The sequence below is a fragment of the Amblyraja radiata genome, chromosome 33, assembly GCF_010909765.2.
Source record: "Amblyraja radiata isolate CabotCenter1 chromosome 33, sAmbRad1.1.pri, whole genome shotgun sequence".
NCBI classification, from domain to species: Eukaryota; Metazoa; Chordata; class Chondrichthyes; order Rajiformes; family Rajidae; genus Amblyraja; species Amblyraja radiata.
In genome coordinates this window covers 493,472-515,816 of record NC_045988.1, presented here as the reverse complement: position 1 = coordinate 515,816, position 22,345 = coordinate 493,472, and the positions used below count along the sequence as shown (strand labels likewise).

General features: G+C 42.0%; 1 protein-coding gene across 2 annotated transcripts in view; it reads left to right on the top strand.

The window, feature by feature from the left end:
• ttc12 (tetratricopeptide repeat domain 12) overlaps positions 1–9,173 on the top strand; it is a 29,837-nt gene extending 20,664 nt beyond the window's left edge. The window contains exons 16-21 of one of the 2 annotated variants that reach the window (XM_033049488.1): positions 2,266–2,370; positions 3,580–3,648; positions 3,763–3,864; positions 4,761–4,860; positions 6,053–6,278; positions 8,065–9,173. In XM_033049488.1, the coding sequence (XP_032905379.1) occupies positions 2,266–2,370; positions 3,580–3,648; positions 3,763–3,864; positions 4,761–4,860; positions 6,053–6,278; positions 8,065–8,134 (672 nt within the window). In that variant the 3' untranslated portion in view covers positions 8,135–9,173. Of the gene's footprint in view, positions 1–2,265; positions 2,371–3,579; positions 3,649–3,762; positions 3,865–4,760; positions 4,861–6,052; positions 6,279–8,064 lie in introns of those variants that run through there. The other variant, XM_033049489.1, reaches the window with a different exon arrangement.
• Positions 9,174–22,345: the final 13,172 nt, after the last annotated feature.

Below are 22,345 nucleotides of genomic sequence, written 5' to 3'. Positions count from 1 at the left end.
AATTGTTATATGGTTATATGGATACTGAATATTCTGAAATACTGAGTGTCAGATTAATGAGAATTGATTAAATATGTATTATTATTTTAGGAGCATTTTAATTTATTTGCTGCAACTCAAAGCCTCTGGAAAAATGTTGGGATGGGGTCGGGCTGATCTCGCAGACTGCAAATTAAGGATAGATAACGATAAGTGATTGTGGATATAATATCAAATGAATAACAGGTGGCTTGTTAGTTTATTGGCATTATGCAATGAATGGCAGCTTTGTCTCCGTGCTGAATTCTTAGTTCTGACACGGGTGACTTTACTATGATGCAGGTGAAAAAATGAGCATGGCAGAACCCAGGCCAATAGTTACCATGTGTGACTGGCTGGGTATTGTATGGTTATCCAGGGTGGTGATGTAATCGTGGCGAGGCTCCCAAAGTATGTAAGAAAAATTAGTCCAGTGTGGCAGATCACCGAATCAAGTTTGCATTTCTCGGTTTATGCTCTTGGGCATAGACCAGCCGAATCAAAGTTCTTCAATGAGAATGCTGGAGATTGCAACATTTATCATCATGTATAATACCCAGCTGCTCTCAATTGCTTCTATGCTGCCTAAGCCTACTGCCCCTCTCCCCCCCCCCCCCCCCCCCATCTTCCCCTTTTGACTTTAATACACGACCCTGTGAGTTGCCTCTTCTGAAATAACTCCAATCTTTTCTGACACTTGCAAATTGCAAGAATATTATTAATCAGTGTTTTCATGGAATTATTACAGGAAAACCCTGATAAACCATAATACAATTTGTCCAGAAATCCTGATGGTTTGGCCTGTGGTTCAATAGTTGCAGGTTCCCATGTGGGTCTCACAAACACGAGCTACCGTTCTACACTCCCTTTTCAGCTCACTGGGTTTGCTGGAAAATTATACTCAGTGTAACATCTTAAACGTACTGGAATATAAATTACAATATCATCCATCAGTCTGTGCAATCTGCTCGTCCGGCACCACAAGTCCTGAGCGTGCCTGATGAACATTTGCACTTTAGTTAGTTGTAATGTGCACCAATGTCTAGCCAAGATCAAGACCGACATCATCTACAATGCTTGGATTCACTTTGAGTTTTGTTGGACGAGTTGTTGGAGGCTATAACAGGATTATATTTTGATGTGGGCTTTATAATTAAGGTAAATTGGTGTCACTATTTTAGAAATAATTTTCTGATTGTTACATCTTAAATATTTGATGATCCTCATCATTCAGTAGGAAAGAGATTTAGAACCTTGTGTCACGGTGTCAGGACAACAACATAACCCATGACGACAGTAAAATTAAAGAGTTAGTTGTTGATCTAAGGAAGCAAGGGAGTGAACACAACCCTGTCCTCATCAATGGAGTTACTGTAGAGATGGTCAACAGCTTCAAGTTCTGAAGCAACCAAGTTACCAGCAACCTAACCTGGACTCTTCAGAATGAAGCAATAATCAAGAAAGTACATCTGCATATTTGCTTTCTTAGTTATCCAAGAAGATTTAGTTTGTCCATGAAGATTCTCTGGAACTTCTGCAGATCTGCCACAGAAAGTATTATCTTGGGATACATCTCAACTGCACTCCACTCTTGACCTCCTGAACCTGCAGAGCGAGTGTGGATATTCTTTCCGTTCCGCTGTTTCCGTCCAGTCCATCGTCATGGTGCTCTGTATCAGGAAGGCTGAAGGTATTGTCAAGGAAGCCTGCCACTCTATCCATTTCCTTTTCTCTTCTCTACCTTCTGGGAGAAGATACTGGAGCTTGAAGACTTAAGAACAGCTTCTTCCTCAGAAGAAGGAACTGCAGATTCCAGTTCACACCGAAGATAGACATAAAATGCTGGTGTAACTCAGCAGGTCAGGCAGCATCTCTTGAGAGAAAGAATGGGTGACATTTCGGGTCAAGACCCTTCAGTCTGATGAAAGGTCTTGACCCAAAATGTCACTTGTTCCTTTTCTCCAATGGTGCTGCCTGACCCGCTGAGATCTTCCCCATATTCAGATTCCTAAAGCAAATACCTCTTTCACACCCACTTCCTAGAGGTGCTGCCACACATTCTTACTATTCTGCCTTATTCAGTTACACTTTTTTGCGGTAGTTGCGATTACGTTAGTCATGCACGATTGTGCTGTTTTGCACAAGTAGTCATTGTATTGTTGTATTTATCATTACTCTATGAGCACCCTGGTGTATTTGACAGTAAACTAACCCTGAATATGCAACAACATCTTTTAATTTACACAGGATGACACTATGATACCAAGCACCATGGCAGAGTTCAGAGATGTCCTGTACACCCTTCTGGGCCTGATGGTAAACCTATCCATAGAACAATGCAGCAGCATCCAGGTAGGAGGTTAATGACAGGAACAGCAAGAGTTCAACTTTAAGTAATATTTGTGATTTTCATTTTTGTTCTAATTATAGAAAGAGGCCATTCAGCCCTTCAAGTCCATGCCTGTCCTTAGACCAATTCCACTGCCCCATTTTATTTATTTGTGACCTATTCTCTCACGCACGCCCGTTAACAGCCCCTTGATGATCCTGCCACCCACCTATGCAAGGTGTAATGTACGGTAGTCAATTAACCTTGGAGGAACACAAAGGTAACCTAAGTGCCTGTGGAAGAAGATGCACATTTACTATACATAGCAGCAGAGATCTGCATTGAAGCTGTGTCACCAGAGCTGAGTTAGCAGCTTTACTAGCTGTGCCTTCATGTAGCTCCTCTCTGCTGCCCTGTAGCACCACCAACTTGTCTCTAAAGGCAGCAGCTCCTGTTATAGCTCCGTGCTGTTATGCGGGTCGGCTTGACTAACATTGCAATGCAAGGAAGTGGAGAGTGGCTTAGATGATATCCGCGCCCCATATCCACTCATGTACTTGGAGCAAGTTTCATCAGACAACTATATGATGAGAACATGCTGAGATCATCACATCCATCATTTATTGGAATTTGAACAGACATTCATTTCTCAGGATAATTGGTTCTTTAAAGTTGTAGGCAAGGCTGTTCCCTGCAGTGTTACTATGAGCTTTGCATCTCCCATTGCATGATTACATTTTGCCAGCAAACTTTAACTTTATGATTACCACTATGGAAAATGGGAGAATCTGTACAACTTTATCGATAATCTGTCCATATACTGACAGAGGCACTAATTATGGAGCTACAGCCTGATTGAATAGATATATAAACAAGCAATGCTGGAAATATGGAAAAAGTCAATGTCTAGCAGCATCAGTGGAGAGAGAAACAGAGTTATCATTGCAGTTTCATACATTTTTTAAGGGTTTTTTTTTTTGATTTAATGTTCTAAATTATGGAAAAAGTAGAGCAATTATTTATTCTGTTCAAGAAGGAACTGCAGATGCTGGAAAATCAAAGGTAGTCAAAAATGCTGGAGAAACTCAGCGGGTGAGGCAGCATCTATTATTTATTCACAAGGTTAGACTGTTACCACAGCTCAACTGATAGAAGGGATCTTGAATTTTGGGTAAAGCTATGTTAATAGTATCTAGATTTTCCAAACTTATTGTGGGTTTATGTATTTTAAGGTAAAAACTCCAGCTATTACAGAAAGATGCATCTCTCTACTTGCCAGCACGGATGGTGGGATCCTAACAGTAAGTATGACCAACTCAAACTTGCTAATTAAATAGGGATTCATGTTGGTGAGGTCAAGGTGATTTAAGTGGCTTAATGAATCGGTTGTATCATGTTGCTTTTACATTTTACAGAGAACAGCGGGGCTTCTGAGTCATGTGCTCCCGCAGTCTGAGGAAGCTGTGGAAAAGGCAGTAGAAGCCGGAACGGTGAAAACAATGCTCAGATTTATAAAAGTAAGAAGCACAGATATCCAATGTTTAGTATACTGTGCCCTACAAATGTCTTCAATGCCCTACAAAAGGGATGAGGGTAGAAATCCAGACGGCTGCTTGTTCTAATTGCACAACAGTGTGGTACAGTACTGACAGCACAGCGACTCTGCAGATTTTAATTTCCAGTTAACCTGAGAGGAATGTGCATGATGGTAGCATCTGTGCAGTCTGCTGTAATTGCAATCACAGCAAAACACACAGCTGCTGCTATAATGCACATTCACTACATGCAATTGAGCACTAATTACTGCTATATTAGCTTGTAGTCTGTGTTCCTCCTAACAATGTGAGACATATTAAAACAATTTTAAATTAAGATACAGAAAGGAGAATTCACAATTTTGCTGTTTCTACTAAATAATTGATCTAAATGAGAACAATGAAAGTTCCAGTCTGTGGTATTCCTGTTTTGCTCCCCTGTTACCCTTGGGCAGGATGTGTGTGCTTGAGCATTGATGGGAATTAATGGCGGGTTTGCTGTTATTGCCTCTGCTTCCACAAGCTGCGTGCACAGAGTGCTAGCGCCAGTAAAATTATACCTGAACATGAAGGACGTCTTTTTTAGGAAGTGGAAAATTAGGAAATGAGAAAATGATTACTTCATAAGTGATGGGAGCAGAATTGGGCCATTCGGCCCATCAAGTCTACTCCGCCATTCAATCATGGCTGATCTATCTCTCCCTCCTGACCCCATTCTCCCGCCTTCTCCCATAACCCCTGACACCGTACTAATCAAGAACGTACCTATCTCTGCCTTAAAAATATCCATTGACGGCCTCCACAGCCTTCTAGGGCTTGTTGAAACTTTCAGCCACCTTATGTGATCCCCACTGTGTGTATGTTTATATTTGTTTCAGGCAGATGGGAAGACAACCACACGATACGCAACAAAGACCTTGGCAATCTGTAGCAGTGGAAGTGAAGAAGCTCGAGAGCAGATTGTCAAATGTGATAAAAGTATGTGATAATTAGCTTCTGAATTAAGCAATCATTTAGAATTAACTTGTCATTGATCATCAACAGTGCAGGCGTCACTCAGCAGAGTGCCCATGCCACACTATCTAATTAAATTCATTAATAATTACACAGTGTAGCTGGAAAAATTCCCATCACTGATAGCAAATAATTCTTGATTATATATATATATATATATATATATATATATATATGTGTGTATATATGTATATATATATATGTGTATATATATGTGTATATATGTGTATATATATATATATATATATATGTATATATGTGTATATATGTATATATGTATATATATATATATATATATATATATGTATATGTATATATGTATATATGTATATATATATATATATATATATATAGTGCCATTATTAATGAGTTATTGCCTAATTATGATTTAAAAATAAACTCAAGAAATTAGATATAAAAACATTATGAAGGAGGAAGAAAAGTTACACCTAAGCGATAAAGATAGCTTGCTTGTAGCATAATCTTATTTGTTGTGGTTGGAACTGGTAAAATTTACAGATACTCATTCCTTGTGCCCTTGGCAAGCAATGATGGCTTTGCAGGCACGGCCATTATGGCTGCATTCCATGTAGCAGAGATGCTGCATCGATTTTGAATCCGTTATGAAATAATTGCCAATGTTGTCCCAGCAGAATAGTGTGTGACTGGTAGATTCATATTTTAGTTGTGTTTCAATTATTTTCTCATGGTGCTGACGCACCTGATGTGCATTTGATGTTTATGCTTTTTGTAGCACAGCATGTACTTGAAAGTAATAACGGCATATACTTAAGCTAACTCCCAACATTTTGTAACAAAAGCTGCATCCACAATTGTTGTCAAAGGCTCAGGATGGTGCTGAGAAACTTCTTGATGTCATATTTCTCACCTTCACTTTGATCGATGTTCATGTTCCCCCCCGTTGGTGTGTGCTTCAAACACTGCTGTCCAGTAGTTTCCTGTGTATTATGATGTGCAAACAGCAGTTGACTTTCGAAATTATTTTTAATCTACTCACCTGTGCTATTATAAATCTATTAATTCAAGACTGGTGCTGATGGAAACAATTCTTTGTTTTATCTGACTAATTTGTTGGTAAATTTTGTCAATTCACATTTGCTATATTTTTTGTTTTTGTGCATTATTCCCTGGCCAGAGTTCAGTGTTCTCAGGAAGCTGCTGTCTTTAGATGATGAGCAAGTGGTGGGCAATGCTGCTCTTTGCCTTTCACACTGTGTTGAGATCCCAGGAGCTGCTGCATCTCTGCTCAAAACTGACATTGTCAGAATGTTGTTGAAGCATGCTGGTGGTGATGCAAAGGAAAACTCTCTTCAACAGAATGCAGCAATTGCTCTGGGTAAACTCTGCTTGGCGGAACCCAGGTAAGACCTCATTTTAATTCACAACATAACAAGATTATTGGATGCCTGCAGTTTATTGCAACCTGTAGAATATATGGAATTGATAGGTTGTGACTTTAGAAAATTCTCAGGTACAGGACCTACCTGAACCTTGTATAATATCTGAGATATTAATATGCTGTTTTACCTGCAAATATGAATGTCAACTATCCTTTAACCAGAAGGTGAAATTCTGCAGCTGCTTCACTTTGTTTTAATAAATGCAGGAATATGTCCTTGAGTCAAAATAGTCTCTGCAGATGTTTATTGGCAACAGGTATTTCCTTCCATCTTGATCTATATAGTAGTAACATCTTTAGTGCTAGCCCTCAGAGCATTGACTCATTATCACCATGGCCCTCCAGCCTGAACACTGAACACTATGCTCTGTACTTTAACTGTGCTCTGCTGTTCTGGTAACTTGGTGAGAATCCGTACTCTAAGAGCAGTAAATTGGATCAGTAAGGAGAGGCTTATGTGAGGGTTGGTCTTGGGCGGGCTGGAGCGAGAGATGCCGCTACAAGGGCTGAGATGTGGAGCTTGGAGCTGCAGCCTGATTAGCAGAGATAGTGTAGGCCAGGGCAGAGACTGGCAGCATCAGCTCCGTGTGTTATATGTTGCCCTTTGCATGATGTTTGTAGCTGCTGTCGATCCTGTTCTTTGTTTGGTCACATGGCTTTCGCCAGTCCACAGCTTTCATTACGGCAGTGGCTGAATGGTGATTGCTGGCCACCATTTCAAATGTTGGATAAAGTTCCTAGGTTAGGAAGAGCTGTGAAGCCAAAGAAGGAGGGGTTGAGGCAACTGCTTCTATCACCCCTTTGATTCCATTACAATTAATCTACAATTTGAGAGCGAGAAGGAGAAATCGGAAGTGTCAGTATTACAGTTGAGCAAAGGGGACGATGGAGCCATGTGGGAGGAGCTGGCCAAAGTTGACTGGAAAGAGACCCTAGCAGGGATGACAGTGGAACAGCAATGGCAGGTATTTCTGGGAATAATACAGAAGGTGCAGGATCAGTTCATTCCAAAGAGGAAGAAAGATTCTTAGAGGTGAAGAGCAGACCGTGGCTGACAAGGGAAGTCAAGGACAGTATAAAAATAAAAGAGAAGTATAACATAGTAAAGATGAGTGGGAAGTCAGAGGATTGGGAAACTTTTAAAAGAGCAACAGAAAATAAATAAAAAGGCATTACGGAGAGAAATGATGAGGTACGAAGGTGAGCTAGCCAAGAATATAAAGGAGGATAGTAAAAGCTTCTTTTGGTATGTGAAGAGGTAAAAATAGTTAAGACAAACGTGGGTCCCTTGATGACAGAAACAGGTGAATTTATTATGGGGAACAAGGAAATGGCAGACGGGTTGAATATGTACTTTGGTTCTGTATTCACTAAGGAAGACACAAACAATCTCCCAAATGAGGGTACTGATTGTGGATGATCAGCCATGATCACAGTGAATGGCAGTGCTGGCTTGAAGGGCCGAATGGCCTACTACTGCTCCTATTGTTTATTGTGCTGTTGTTCCTGGGGTTGAATCCTGGGTGCCCATGTATATGAAGAGAGTACAGATGTTTATGTGTCTGCATTGCTCGAATCATGCATCATCCCAAACCCTAGAGGTTCATCTGACCTCTCATAGTGCAAAAGTCCTGAAGTCTTATTTAAAAAAAAGGTGTTAACTTCTCATGAGAATTAACACTCGTTAAAAATGGCCAAGTGAGTTCTCTTTCTGAATGTGTTTGTAACATTTCTTTTACTGTACTCAGGCATAAGACTGAACTTCGTGAACTCCATGGATTGGAAATTCTGTCGTCCTGCATGAAATACATCAAGTGAGAGTGTAATGCAGCCTGGAGCAAGAGGTGCCAGACCCTAAAATCTGGAACAAACAAAAGAACTCAGCAGGTCAAGCAGCATCTGCGGAGACAAAGGGATGGTCGACATTTTGAGTCGAGACCCTGCATCAGGAATGAAGAGTGTAGAGAGGAGATAACCAATAAGTCGCCTGTCTCACTCCTTCCTCTCACTTCTACATGCTCAATATCTTTCCTCTACACTCTTCTGTCTTCATGCAGTGTCTCAATCCAAAAGGTCAACCATTCCCTGTAATGCTACCATCTGTGGCTCAGGGATTATACAGTCAACAGTAATGCCTCGTGTGAAATTATCTAGAGACCGATAGTTTTACAGATGTTTACATGTAATTTTTTACAATTTAAAAACAATACGTCAATGAAACAAATTTAAAGAAGACGAATAAGCTTTATAATCTTCCTTATTTATAATATGTTATCATCTCATTTTATTATATTCTGGCCTTGTCCTTCATGCCCCTCTCTGTAGAAATGAGTTTAATTATTCATTGAATTATTTGTGCTGTTCCTTTCAATTACCTTTCCTTGTAATTTAATTCCGCAAGTCTGGCTAAATGCTTAATGCTATTTTACTATAAAAGTTAATCCCTTTAAAAGAAGATTTACGGTTCCATCAAAAAGAGAACGATAAAAAGATGATGCATTCAGAGTCAGCATGGATTTGCAACAGTGTTTGATAAAATATGACCAAGTACTGAAGTGCAGATTAGTACAAACTAACATTAGGTGGTCTACCCCCAGGATTAATACAGGATATTTTAATGTTATAAAATTACTGTAAGCTTCCATCAGTCATGTACCTCCGTTGAGAAATGTAATTTCTGCAGTTCTTTGTATTTTCTATTTGGAACATTTTAGTAAACTTCATATTTTCGATATTAACTATTAGTATTTTTACAACCTGTTAATGTTTATTATTTTATGGTGGTTTCATCTCAATTCAACTCGAGACAAAGGACATTCTCCATTTAACTAGCTAACTCAATAAATATTTTGGAACAAATTTTATTTTGACTATTTAAGATAATTTGTATTTGCAAAATAAATATGGCCTATTGTTTATTTTTCAAATTACCACAGGTGATTAAAGTGTTCCACTGTCATGGTTATTTAAAAAACAGTAATTAGTGTTTATTGAGTTCCAATAAATCACACATAGTATTGAATGTCCAATTATTGGTGGTGATGCTGTTTACGTCATCGGGTGGTGTCGCGAGTGGCAGCCTCGCCAGCAGCGTGTTCATCCTTTCGACTTTTTTTGTTTTTTAGTATGTCTAAATGTATGTTTTAGTGTGGGGGTTGGTGGGGGGGGGGGGGAATAGGGAGAAGCCGTTTTCAGTCACTTACCTCGACGGAGATGCCACTTTTCTCTTTGTCGCATCTTCGCCCTCCTCGCGGCCTAATGACTGGATTGGTGCGGCCATTCTCGGAGACCGGCCCAGAGCTTCAGCAGCAGGCGCGGCGGGACTTTAACATCGCGGAACGGGGCGATCCCTTGCCGGGGCTTGCCTGACGAAAGTGCTCCGACCGCCAGCCTGCCGACTATAACATCGTGAAGCCACGGTCTCTGGTAAGAAAGTGGCCGATTCATGAACTCCAAGCCGCGGAGTGGGTGTTCCGATCCGTCCCAATAATAGACAATGGACAATAGGTGTAGGAGTAGGCCATTTGGCCCTTCGAGACAGCACCGCCATTCAATGTGATCATGGCTGATCATCCCCAATCAGTAGCCCGTTCCTGCCTTCTCCCCTGACCCCGCTATTTTTAAGAGCCCTATCTAGCTCTCTCTTGAAAGCATCCAGAGAACCTGCCTCCACCACCCTCTGAGGCAGAGAATCCCACAGACTCACCACTCTCTGTGTTTCTTCGTCTCCGTTCTAAATGGCTTACTCCTTATTCTTAAACTGTGGCCCCTGGTTCTGGACTCCCCCAACATCGGGAACATGTTTCCTGCCTCTAGCGTGTCCAAACACTTAACAATCTTGTATCTTTCAATGAGATACCCTCTCATCCTTCTAAACTCCAGAGTGTACAAGCCCAGCTGCTCCATTCTCTCAGCATATGACAGTCCCGCCATCCCGGGAATTAACCTTGTAAACCTACTCTGCACTCCCTCAATAGCAAGAATGTCCTTCCTCAAATTAGGGGACCAAAACTGCACACAATACTCCAGGTGTGGTCTCACTAGGGCTCTGCACAACTGCAGAAGGACCTCTTTGCTCCTATATTCGATTCCTCTTGTTATAAAGGCCAACATGCCATTCGTTTTCTTCACTGCCTGCTGTACCTGTATGCTTACTTTCATAGACTCTTTCATAGGTTCGAATCCCGCTTGGGGTGCATACTGTCGTTGTGTCCTTGGGCAAGACACTTCACCCACCTTTGCCTGTGTGTGAATGTGTGTGAGTGATTGGTGGTGGTCGGAGGGGCCGTAGGCGCAGATTGGCAGCCACACTTCCGTCAGTCTGCCCCAGGGCAGCTGTGGCTACAGAAGTAGCTTACCACCACCGAGTGTGACTGAAGAGTGAATTAATAATGCGATGTATTAGAAGTATTAGAACGGCGCTATATAAATCCCATCCATTATAGACTGATGTACAAGGACCCCCAGATCCCGTTGCACTTCCCCTTTTCCCAACTTGACGCCATTTAGATAGTAATCTGCCTTCCTGCTTTTGCAACCAAAGTGGATAACCTCACATTTATCCGCATTAAACTTCATCTGCCATGCATCTGCCCACTCCCCCAACCTGTCCAAGTCACCCTGCATTCTCATAGCATCCTCCTCACAGTTCACACTGCCACCCAGCTTTGTGTTATCTGCAAATTTGCTAATGTTACTTTGAATCCCTTCATCCAAATCATTGATGTATATTGTAAATAGCTGCGGTCCCAGCACCGAGCCTTGCAGTACCTCACAAGGACGACAGATGGCACAATGGGCTAAGTGTTCGGCTGGCAACTGGAAGGTAGCTGGTTCGAATCCCGCTTGGAGTGCATACTGTCGTTGTGTCCTTGGGCAAGACACTTCACCCACCTTTGCCTGTGTGTGTCCTTGGGCAAGACACTTCACCCACCTTTGCCTGTGTGTGTGGATGTAATTATGTGAAGCACTTTGGGGTCAATGCAAGTTGACTAAAAATGTGCTATATAAATAAAGAAATTTAATTTAATTTTAGTCGCTGGTCGGAGTTTTGATCATCCCCACGAGAGGGCTTGTAAATCGGACTGTCCGTAGCGGTGACTGCGGAGGGTTCATGGTCCCGACCACGGTGAACAAAGGAGGAAGATTGACTGAACGTTATAGCCTTCCACCACAGTGAAGAATGTTGATTCCACTGTGGTGGATGTTTATGTTAAATTCTATTGTGTATTGTGCTCTTTTTTGATTGTGTGGCTGCATGGTAACTCAAATTTCACTGTACCTTAATTGGTGCATGTGACAATAAATGTGAACTTGAAGCAGCTCAAAATAGATGAGCTAGATTGTTTGCTCACTGGGCTGTTTGTGTAACTAAGTGAGCTGGAGGGGGGGGGTGTGTGGTGTGTAACTAAGTGAGCTGGAGGGGGGGTGTGTGTGGTGTGTAACTAAGTGAGCTGGAGGGGGGGGGGTGTATGGTGTGTAACTAAGTGAGCTGGAGGGGGTGGTGTGTAACTAAGTGAGCTGGAGGGGGGGGGGGGGTGTATGGTGTGTGCACAACAGAAGACAGAAACAAACATTAAAATTCCAAAGGTCAGTCTGTCCTTGATAGTAAAGAACATTCTGCTAAATTAAAGCAAATTATTTGTTGATTGTCTGGAGACTGCCTTGCTGCTGTTGAATATGAGCCCAACACTGATTGCTGCAATCATCATATCAATTTATTCTCAGCAAAACCCAATATGCAATTATGGAATTATATGTTGACTAGTTTCACTGTTATATAAAACTGGGGAAAATTTTCAAATTCAAAATGCATTTTGCATTACAATTATTACATATTTTGACTTTATCAAGTTGCAGAGCAGTTTGTGTTGGTAAATAACATATTGGAATCTGCATCAGAATTGGAGACTGTACATCTTGCCTGTCACATCCCATGCCCTGACAGATGAGTTTGTCATTTCTTTGACAGATGGATTGGGTTGGGAAAGTTATGGCCAAATAGTTAGCTCAAAAGTTATCACTTTTCACTATGAAGCATATGAAACGGCATCTTTAACCGATGAGAAATTAATTGCTCCTAACTTGAATGTAAAAGTTAAAGAAAAACCTTGACTTCTCTTTAAATTGATTTCCCTTTCACTTATTTTCTTTGTGGCTTTTTTTCACTCATCTCCTACCTGCCTGGTTCTGTATGCATTGGGAGTAACAGGCATTTAAAATGTTCCTCAGGAAGAAATGCAGGTCACAGAGTTATCGATTTGCAGTTATGCAGCACAGAAATGGGCCTTCCTGCCCATGTCCCTGCTGACCATCAAGTAACAACTACACTAAACCCATTTCCCAGTACTTGGTCTGTAGGTCTGTCTGCACATTGTGAGAGTGCATATCACCACCGCTGCTTCGGTCGTGAATTCCAAATTCACAGCTATCTGAATAAAATAAAAATCCCCCTGTATTTCCTCTAATCCTCTTACTCCTTACCCTAACGTCCTGTAGTTTGAGGAGCCTCTGTTATGTGGAACGGTTTCCTATTATCTACCCTCATTGTATATATCACTATTTGGTCACTGCTAAGCTGTTTTCCATTCGTGGGAATGCCAATAGTTTCTGTAAGTCTCTCACAATGGAAACACTCTTGCAGCAAATCTCCTCTGCACTCTCCAATGTAATCACATCCATCCTATAATGTGCCACCTTAAATGCACATACACAATCTTTCTGTAATATGGTGACTAGAAGTTTCATGGACACATTCACCAAGTTATTTTCCTTGCTATTTTACAGTGATGTTTAAAGAAACACCATTTGCTATTAGGGTGGCATTGGCTCCGATGTAAATGGTCATTGTTTCTAAAGTCAACATTAAACTACCTCCTGGGGCTTGTGATGCATGATGTTGGAAGAGTGCTGAATTGTGGACCTGTATATTGAGTATACACAGTACGTATATTGGGACTGATAGTGACACCTGAGGATAAGTAAGTTAATGCAGGAGAAGTAATGGAGTTGTGATGAGATAAATGTTTGTTCCTATATCCACAAGGATGGAAAATATTGCGAGGAGAATGAAAGAAAACGTACATATGGATGAAGAAGCAAGATGTAAATATGATTTTCCTGAGCATTTCATTGAAGTGTGTCACCAACAAAGAATTGAAACGTCAAGAAGGTAGGAATAATTAAATTCACTTAAAACATAAATCGTGTTACATTAAAGTATATAAAATTGCCTACAAACCTTGATGCAAGAAATAGCTATAAGCTGCTTATTTACCACAATAAAATTGGATGAGTACACAATGACACTAGTGTGCTGGGTAATGCTGATAGATTAGACTGAACTAGATTCAATGTTTCAGCACGATCGTGGCACTACAACTCAGTCCAAACCATCCATGCAGGAGTATAATTATTACATCATCAGGCATGACATTATGATGTTAGTATTGTGCAGTTTCTGCATTTTTGTTCAGTCTCCTGTTGCCATCTGTCATTTAAACCTCAACCTCGTAAACCTCAAACACTGATAAATATGTTTGTTTCCCATCTCAGGGAGCAGGCTATGCCAGAATTATAATGGAAGTGATAGGGTTAAATGCCTCTCAGTGCAGGAGAGAAGAAGCATTATCGGTTTTATTGATGCACAACTGGAAGATGTCCAATTTAAAATGACACTGCATAATGGCTCGTCATTCAGGAGACAATCCAGGATATATGTTATCAGAACTGTTCCAAAAACATATTTCTACTGGAAGGAGCACGTTCAAATACCTGTTCCACGTTTTCTAAATGTATTATTTTGAACAAGAATTTAATTGAATACCATGATGCAGATCGTTTCTGCTGATGGACAGAATATTGGTTTGCTCAAGTACGTGCTTTGTTCTGTTTTTCTACCCGGTTTTTGTTTCCTACTCATTGAAATGTGTCAGGTGTCAGTTGTAGCTCAGTTTTTGCATTTGTTTACTCAGTCAGAGAATGATAGGCTTGAGATTTCCAGAGACCTGTGTACAAGATCCTAACTCGCACTGCTGTGTTATACTAATGCAGCTGCTGCCTGTCTGGTGAGAAGCTCTCCTGAACTTCAATCAATATCAGATCAATTGATCACCCAAACAATTGCTAGCAGTATGAAATTCTACAGGTGTGTAAAAACAAAAGTGAGTAACTAACGAAATTGGCCAATGAAAATGAAGAAACAATCACATCTCCTCGAAAACCCGACACGGTAACGGTGGCATTTCTACATATTCCGGTAGAGATTTACCTCATGATTTCAAAACCCCCCCACTCACCCCTCCCCTCTCCTCCCTCCCCTTCTCTCCCCACTCCACTCTAGACCATTATTCATGAAGAATGGGTCCCATTTGGTCTAGTCTTTTCTTAATTCCAGATTTACCTAGCTGTTTGCATTGAGTTGCCAGATGAGGAGCTGACAAATGAGTTGCAGTCATATTTTCCATAAATGAATCCATTTCAGCAGGGAGAATATATTCAGCAGGTCCTATCACAACATTTAAAAAACGTTTGGGCAGGTACATCGATAGGGTAGGTTTAAATGGATATGGGCCAAACATGGGCAGGTGGAACTAGTGTAGGTGGGGCATGATGGCTGGCATGGGCAGGTTGGGCCGAAGAGCCTGTTTCCATGCTGTATGACTCCATGACCTACTGACAATTAGATCTGGGTGTCGTCTTAGATGAAACACAGAAAATTATCATGAGGGTACAACAAGTAATTCTGAAAATAAAACGGTTAGGATTAGTTCCAGAGTTTAAATTACCTCTAGACGTCTTGCTAGATGGGGTACATTGGTGAGACCACATCTGCAGAGAGAGTAGTATTGAAGGCAGGTCAGCGAAGGTTATTTATGGTTAACTCTGTGAATTAAGTTGTCTAATGAGTAATAATGAAGCAAGTTGAGGATGTATACATTACATTTTAAACACATGAGAAGTGCTCTAACTTGTAACATAAGATTCTTAAGGGATATTGGCAGTGTGGATGCTACGAGGTTGGTTCCTTCTATGGTGGAATCTAGAGCTAGGGAACATAAGGAAAATATAATGAATAATTTCTTCATTCAAACCCTTATGAATCTTGGAATTCTCTTTTCTAATAATGATTGTGGTAATTGAATGTATCCAACGCTGAGATGGGCAGATTTATGAATGATCAGAGTAAAGAGGATTAGCTGTTTAGTGGAGCTGAGTCCAAGATCAGATCAGCCAAATTCTTAGTGAAGTAGGCTCAAGAAACAGAATGAAGCCATTTATTCCTCTCACTTGTATTCTTATTCATTGCTGCAGTGAATAAACCTTTGAAAAAGTACTTTGTGATTTCCGTTTGTGGAGATGTGACGATCACCACACCAATGGAAATGTTCAGATTGGGCAAAAAGTGCTGCAAGTTTCTGAGGCGTGTATTGATGACAGACTGCCACAACTTTGTTTTGCACTCTGATAACTTGGGTGGGTAGCCTGCAGCAAGTGATGGGCCTTGTGATCTGTCAGCTGAAATCATTGCCACTGATAACTTGGGTGGGTAGGCTGCAGCAAGTGATGGGCCTTGTTATAACTTGTGATCTGTCAGCTGAAATCATTGCCACTGGTTTACTTCCCTGTTATGCTGTTCCTCATCTTTAATTGTTTTAGGCGATTGGTAATGGTATATACTGAAGAGAGTTATCCTGAAGAGAGAACATAGGCTCTGTTGTATTACCTGGTGCAGGAGGAAGGATGCTGTGATACTCATTAATATAAAGCTTTTTCTTCAGACACAAGTACTTTTGGTATTAAAAGCAATCAATCGGTATTGTGAGGCTTCAAGCATGACAGTATATTGGCAGAAGGACTTAGCATGCCTCATTGGACTCAGGAACCCACATCAACTCTGTGCATTAGCTTTCAGCATTACTGACCTCTGCAGTCCCTGTTAATGAAGCCTGCAACAGTAAGGTGATGGAACCACCTCTCAGATCAGCTAACAACACAGCTTCATCATCTGACCTCAGGCACGCTTGGGAAGAAAGAAAAGCATCGCACACTCCTTCATTGAAAATGATGTTTTCAAAGGACACTGCACTGTATTTAACTCTTTACCTGCACATTTGAATGGAACTATTTTCAAATGTCTACATCAAGTTATTCTGAAGCGAAACAAAGTATATGACTAGGAAATTGCCAAGATATTTGATGTGTTTTTAACAGAAATATCATACTGCCAGTTTCAGGTAGCAAATTTACATAAAATAAATTGTAGAATAATTTGTGAAAAATGTAAAAACTAGCTCTTAAACCATTTAAATTCACCTTTTTGTTCAGCAAGACTTGAACAACAAATTTTGTTTCAGTACTTCCCCAAATGGAAGAGAACTTGCCAGACCAATAACTGTATTACCAGCTGTGCCACTAACAAGAAAATGGTTCAACCACTTTGTTAAACATGCATAATTGCCTCCAATTTTCTCACTTCTATCTGCCTGGATTAGAAGTCTGACTAAAGTGAACCAATTTCAAGCATTACAAGTGATTACATCCTCACACAAAACCACGACTTGAGTCTTGGCCTGCTTCCATTTATTGTGGACCATTCTGTACCAACAGTCATTGTATTTTTCAAGGGAAAACTCTTGATCTAAGAATGTGCAACTGACATTAACTTGGTTTTCTCCTGACTCGGGTACATTGATACTCAGAAAACTAAGTGTAGCATCTCCTGAAGCAGCTCAAGCAATCAAGCTGCAGTTAGTGTATTGTAACAATTCAATTCAATTCAACTTTAATGTCATTGCACAAATACTGAGTATGGGTACAACGAAATGCAGTTTTGCGTCAGTCCGTAGTAGTGCAATATAGAAATTTAAAAAAAAAGAGGATACAGAATAATAAAAAATACAGAATAATTAAACAATGGGGACAGAGGGACCGGAGGAATCTATCGGCGGGACTCCGAGTTCAGCAATGCGACGGTATGATTGTAGAAGCTGTTCCTCATCCTACTGGTACGAGACCTGAGGCTCCTGTACCGCCTCTCTGATGGGAGGAGGGCAAACAGTCCATGGTTGGGGTGGGAGGGGTCTTTAATGATCTTCCCAGCTCGTTTCAGACACCGTTTTCGGTGGAGGGCATCCATGGCAGGGAGCGGGGCACCGATGATGTGCTGCGCGGTTTTCACCACCCGTTGTAGTGCCTTCCTGTCCGCAACAGTGCAGCTGCTGTACCATACCGTGAAGCAGGCGGTCAGGATGCTCTCGATGGTACACCTGTAGAAGTTGGTCAGGATCTGGGGGGACAGGTGGGCTTTCTTGAGCCTCCTCAGGAAGTAAAGGCGCTGCTGTGCCTTTTTGATCAGCTTGGAGGTGTTGAGGGACCAGGACAAATCCTCCGAGATGTGTACCCCGAGGAATTTGTAGCTGGAGACGCGCTCCACCTCAGTTCCGTTTATGTGGATGGGGGTATGTCTGCCCCCTCTGACCTTCCTGAAGTCGACAATAAGTTCCTTCGTCTTCTTGGAGTTGAGGACGAGGTTATTATTGGCACACCAGGTTGTCAGGTGCTGGACCTCCTCTCGGTAGGCTGACTCATCGTTGTCACTGATCAGTCCTACCACCGTGGTGTCGTCAGCAAACTTAATGATGGCGTTGGATCCGTACTTAGGGGTGCAGTCGTGGGTGAAGAGGGAGTAGAGGAGAGGGCTGAGCACACAGCCCTGTGGCAGTCGGTGTTCAGTGTTATAGTGGTGGAGGTGAGGTTGTTGACCCTAACAGACTGTGGTCTGTTGGTGAGGAAATCCAGTGTCCAGTTGCAGTGGGAGGTGGAGATGCCAAGTCCGCTGAGTTTGGTGATCAAGCTGGCGGGGATGACAGTGTTGAAAGCGGAGCTGAAATCAATGAACAGCAACCTGATGTAGGAGTTGTTCTTGTCCAGGTGGGTCAGGGCAGAGTGTAGGGCCGCCGATATGGCGTCCTCTGTAGACCTGTTGGCCCGGTAGGCAAACTGATGGGGGTCCAGTGTGGGGGGGAGGCTGGCTTTGAGGTGAGCCAAGATCAGCCGCTCAAAGCACTTAGCAATGACAGGGGTGAGTGCCACTGGGCGGAAATCGTTGAGGCTCCCTGTGGCTGACTGTTTGGGCACTGGCACAATGGTTGATGTCTTGAGGCAAGTGGGGACAACACCCTGGGCCAGTGAGTGATTGAAAATGTCGGTAAAGACTTGGGATAGTTGTCCAGCACATGCCCTAAGCACCCGGCCAGGGATGCCATCGGGGCCGGCAGCTTTGCGCTCATTCACCTTGCTCAGTGCATCTTGTACAGCAGAGGTGGAGAGACTGAGGGGTTGTTCATTTGGGGGTGGAGCAACTTTGATGGCTGGGGTTTTGTTATCTCGGTCAAAGCGAGCATAGAAATGGTTTAGCTCGTCAGGAAGGGTGGCGTTGTCTGGGGGAGGGGTGTTAACTTTCTGGTAATCGGCAAGGGATTTGATTCCTTGCCACATGCGCCTGGGGTCAGAGTTGTTATGGAAGTGCTCCTCAATCCGCCGTTTGTGATTGAGTTTGGCATTCCTAATTCCCATTTTCAGATTGGCCCTGAATGAGCTGTATCCCTCAGCGTCGCCAGATCTGTAAGCGGCATCGCGAGCCTTCAGTAGGAGTCTGACCTCCCTGCTCATCCACGGCTTCTGGTTAGGGAAGGTCTTTATTTCTTTGTGGGTAGTGACATTATCGGTGCAGAATTTTATATAGTCCATAACTGTTGAGGTGTATGAGTTGATGTCCACTTGTGAATTGAAGGTGGACTGGGTAGCAAACAGACTCCAGTCTGTCTGCTGAAACTGCTCCTGTAAAACAGAGACAGCCCCCTCAGGCTAAACCTTCACTGTCCTCGTGGTAGGTTTCACACGTCTGATCAGAGGTGTGTATTTGGGGAGCAGGAACAGAGAGAGGTGGTCAGACTGACCAAGGTGTGGGAGGGGGAGGGCTTTGTAGGCTTCAGTAATATTAGTGTAAACTAAGTCCAGAATATTGTTTCCTATGGTTGGGCAGGAAACATGCTGATGGAACCTGGGGAGTACAGTTTTAAGGTCGGAGTGGTTGAAATCACCCGCAACAATAAATGCCCCCTCTGGGTGAGCAGATAGATGTTTGCTGATAGCAGCTTGCAGCTCTTCCATTGCTAGCCTGGCATTAGCGTCCGGTGGTACATAGACTGCGGTGATAACAGTCGATGAGAATTCTCTTGGCAAATAGAAGGGCCTGCACTTTAACATCAGGTATTCCAGGTCAGCAGAGCAGTGACTACCAATCCTAACGACGTCCGTACACCATGAGTTGTACACATAGATGCATAGTCCGCCGCCCTTGGTCTTACCGGAGTCCTCCGCTGTTCTGTCGGACCTGAAGACAGTGCGCCCCTCCAGCTCGATGGCGTTGTCCGGGATGTTGCCGTTGAGCCATGTTTCAGTAAAGACCATGGCGTTGCAGTCAGCGATCCGTTTGTGTGTGGTGATCCGCAGCCTTAGTTCATCGATTTTACTCACCAGGGACCGGACATTCGCGAGGAAAATGCTGGGCAGAGCTGGCTGGTGCGGGTTTGATTTCAGCCTAGCTCGATGTCCTCCCTGCTTCCCACGTCTTTGTTTGCGGTCCCTGCGCCGCCTCCGGGCACTACCTGTCGGGGAAGCTGACCCGCTAGACCACGGTGTCTTGGCGATCTCCGGCGGCAGTTGAAAGTCGCTTCTGGGGCTCGTTACGCAGAGACGGCCGAGCTCTAATAGCTCCTGACGGCCGTATAGAGTCTTCGCTCGGGTGCTCCGGGCGAAAACTAAGGTAATGATTAACAGGAAAAAAACTAAATTACAAAAACTACGGAGACGCAGAGCCTCGCGTTGTGCACGCGACGCCATCTCCTGACTTTTATGTCAACTAACTACTATTAACAGAACATATTACCAAAGATTTAATATGATCAGTAACGTTTCCCACTAATTCAAGATCTCCATGAAATCAGATATTGTAGTATTGTCAAAACTAGGATGGTTTCTAACTATACTTTGAAAGAATTGGAGACATGAATCACAGATCAAATATCAAACACACCAACAACAAAAACACTTGGCAGGGCTCAACATTCCCTGATTTCAGAACCGTCGTCATAGGATCAATAAACAAGACCATAAATCGTCGGTGTTTGATATTTGTACAACACAAAGAAAATATTTAAGTGAACTCCAGCTTGTTCCACACTTGCAACATTGGGTGACAATTAATCAGAAAGCTCTGATGTTACTGTTGTGCCAATCTCATTACATTGTTGCTCAATAAGCCTTTAATATATCAATTGTCCTTTGACAGTCCAAGGTGAAGATGTTTCACTCAAAGACAAAGTAACCATATTCATAAAATCAGCCAGATCTCAATGAACAACTCCAGATCTCAAACTGCATTTATCAATTAATGAAACTGAAAATATTCAGATACCCTAATCCCAAGATAGAGATACCTTCCTTCCTCGAATCTCACACTGTCGATCTACATTTCATAGGTGGAAGGCATGTGTAAAGAAAAGTATCGCTCTTTCGATTGCTCAAGAAGTGAAAGATATTAAAGAGACTCTCATTTCTCAGAACAGACAAACTTACAGCACAGTAATCTATTGAATAGTTCAACATGTGGCAGCAATGTCTTTGCAAATGTCTTTGGATTGACTTTTAAATTTCGTTGTACCATGTGCAATGACAATAAAGAGATTCATTCATTCATTCATTCAAACATCTTCAAAATTTGACAGTGCATGTTTCCAAAGTTAAGCCTATTTGTAAAAGAGGGCCAATGAGGTATTTTACAACAGTATAGATATTATTAACATCATTGTTAAATATAAGCATTGTCTGCATCTAATAATTCTTTCCCCTTAGTTGCCACGTTACTTAATTCTTAATAAAGAATAATAGCTCACTTACTGTCACAACCATTGGTCCTATGTTATTTTAACAATGGCAGAATGAGTTAAGAAAGATCTCCAGGAAGTTCACAGAAACAGTGAGCCATCCCGGAGTTACCTTCAGCACACTTTGCCACATTAACAGATTACTTAGAACTTGGAAGAGATTTTTCAAGGCAATTGTCTTCCATTTTCAGACCTGCTTCTTCCCTAAAAGCATTTTTGTTGATAAATCATTTTTGCACCATTCTGCTATTTAAATTCATTGTTGTACAATGTGTTTTACAACACTGTGATTGCAAGTGTTATTTTCTACGCTGTTGTCTGCTGGGGCAACAGCATTAGTGCAAAAAACAACAAGAAGCTGGTCAAACTGGTTAAACGAGCTAGCTCAGTGCTGGAGGGGAGAGTAGACTCTGGGATGGATGTGCTTGAGAGGCGTATGAGGAACAAGGTGCAGGTCATCCTGAAAAAACCCCGGGCATCCCCTCCATGTAATTCTGGAGAGTCAAAAGAGCACTCGGAACAACAACCGGCTCCTCTCCCTGCCCTGTAGAACGGAGCGGTTCAGGAGATCCTTCACCCCTGCAGCCATTAGATTTTATAATTCGGACTGCTAGGCTGTAGGGGGATGCATTTTGCAGTTTTTAATTTTTAATTGTTAATTATTGGTCTTTTTAAGTATTTATTGCTCTCAGGTAGTGTCCACATTGTATTCTATGTATTTTCTGTCTGCGTTCGTTTTGAATCTGTGGGTTTGTTGGTTGGGGGCTTCTGGACATCTGAATTTCCCTGAGGGGATCAATAAAGTATTTATTATTATTATTATTATTATTATTATTATTGTAACTACCACTACAGTCTGTTCGCTCTGAGCTCCATGTGGTCAAGGAATTCCATTGCACTCTGGTGCATAAGCTGAATCACTGGACAGATCTTTGTGCTTTGTAGCATTTGTTTATTTCTCTTAATCAAGCAGTAGCTCATGTGACACGAGGCTCACTTTCAGCGCCAAGATTATTTCCAACAGATAGAAGGTCTCTGTATGAAAGTCCCAATTTGGAAAACACTATCTAAAACGCTTTGT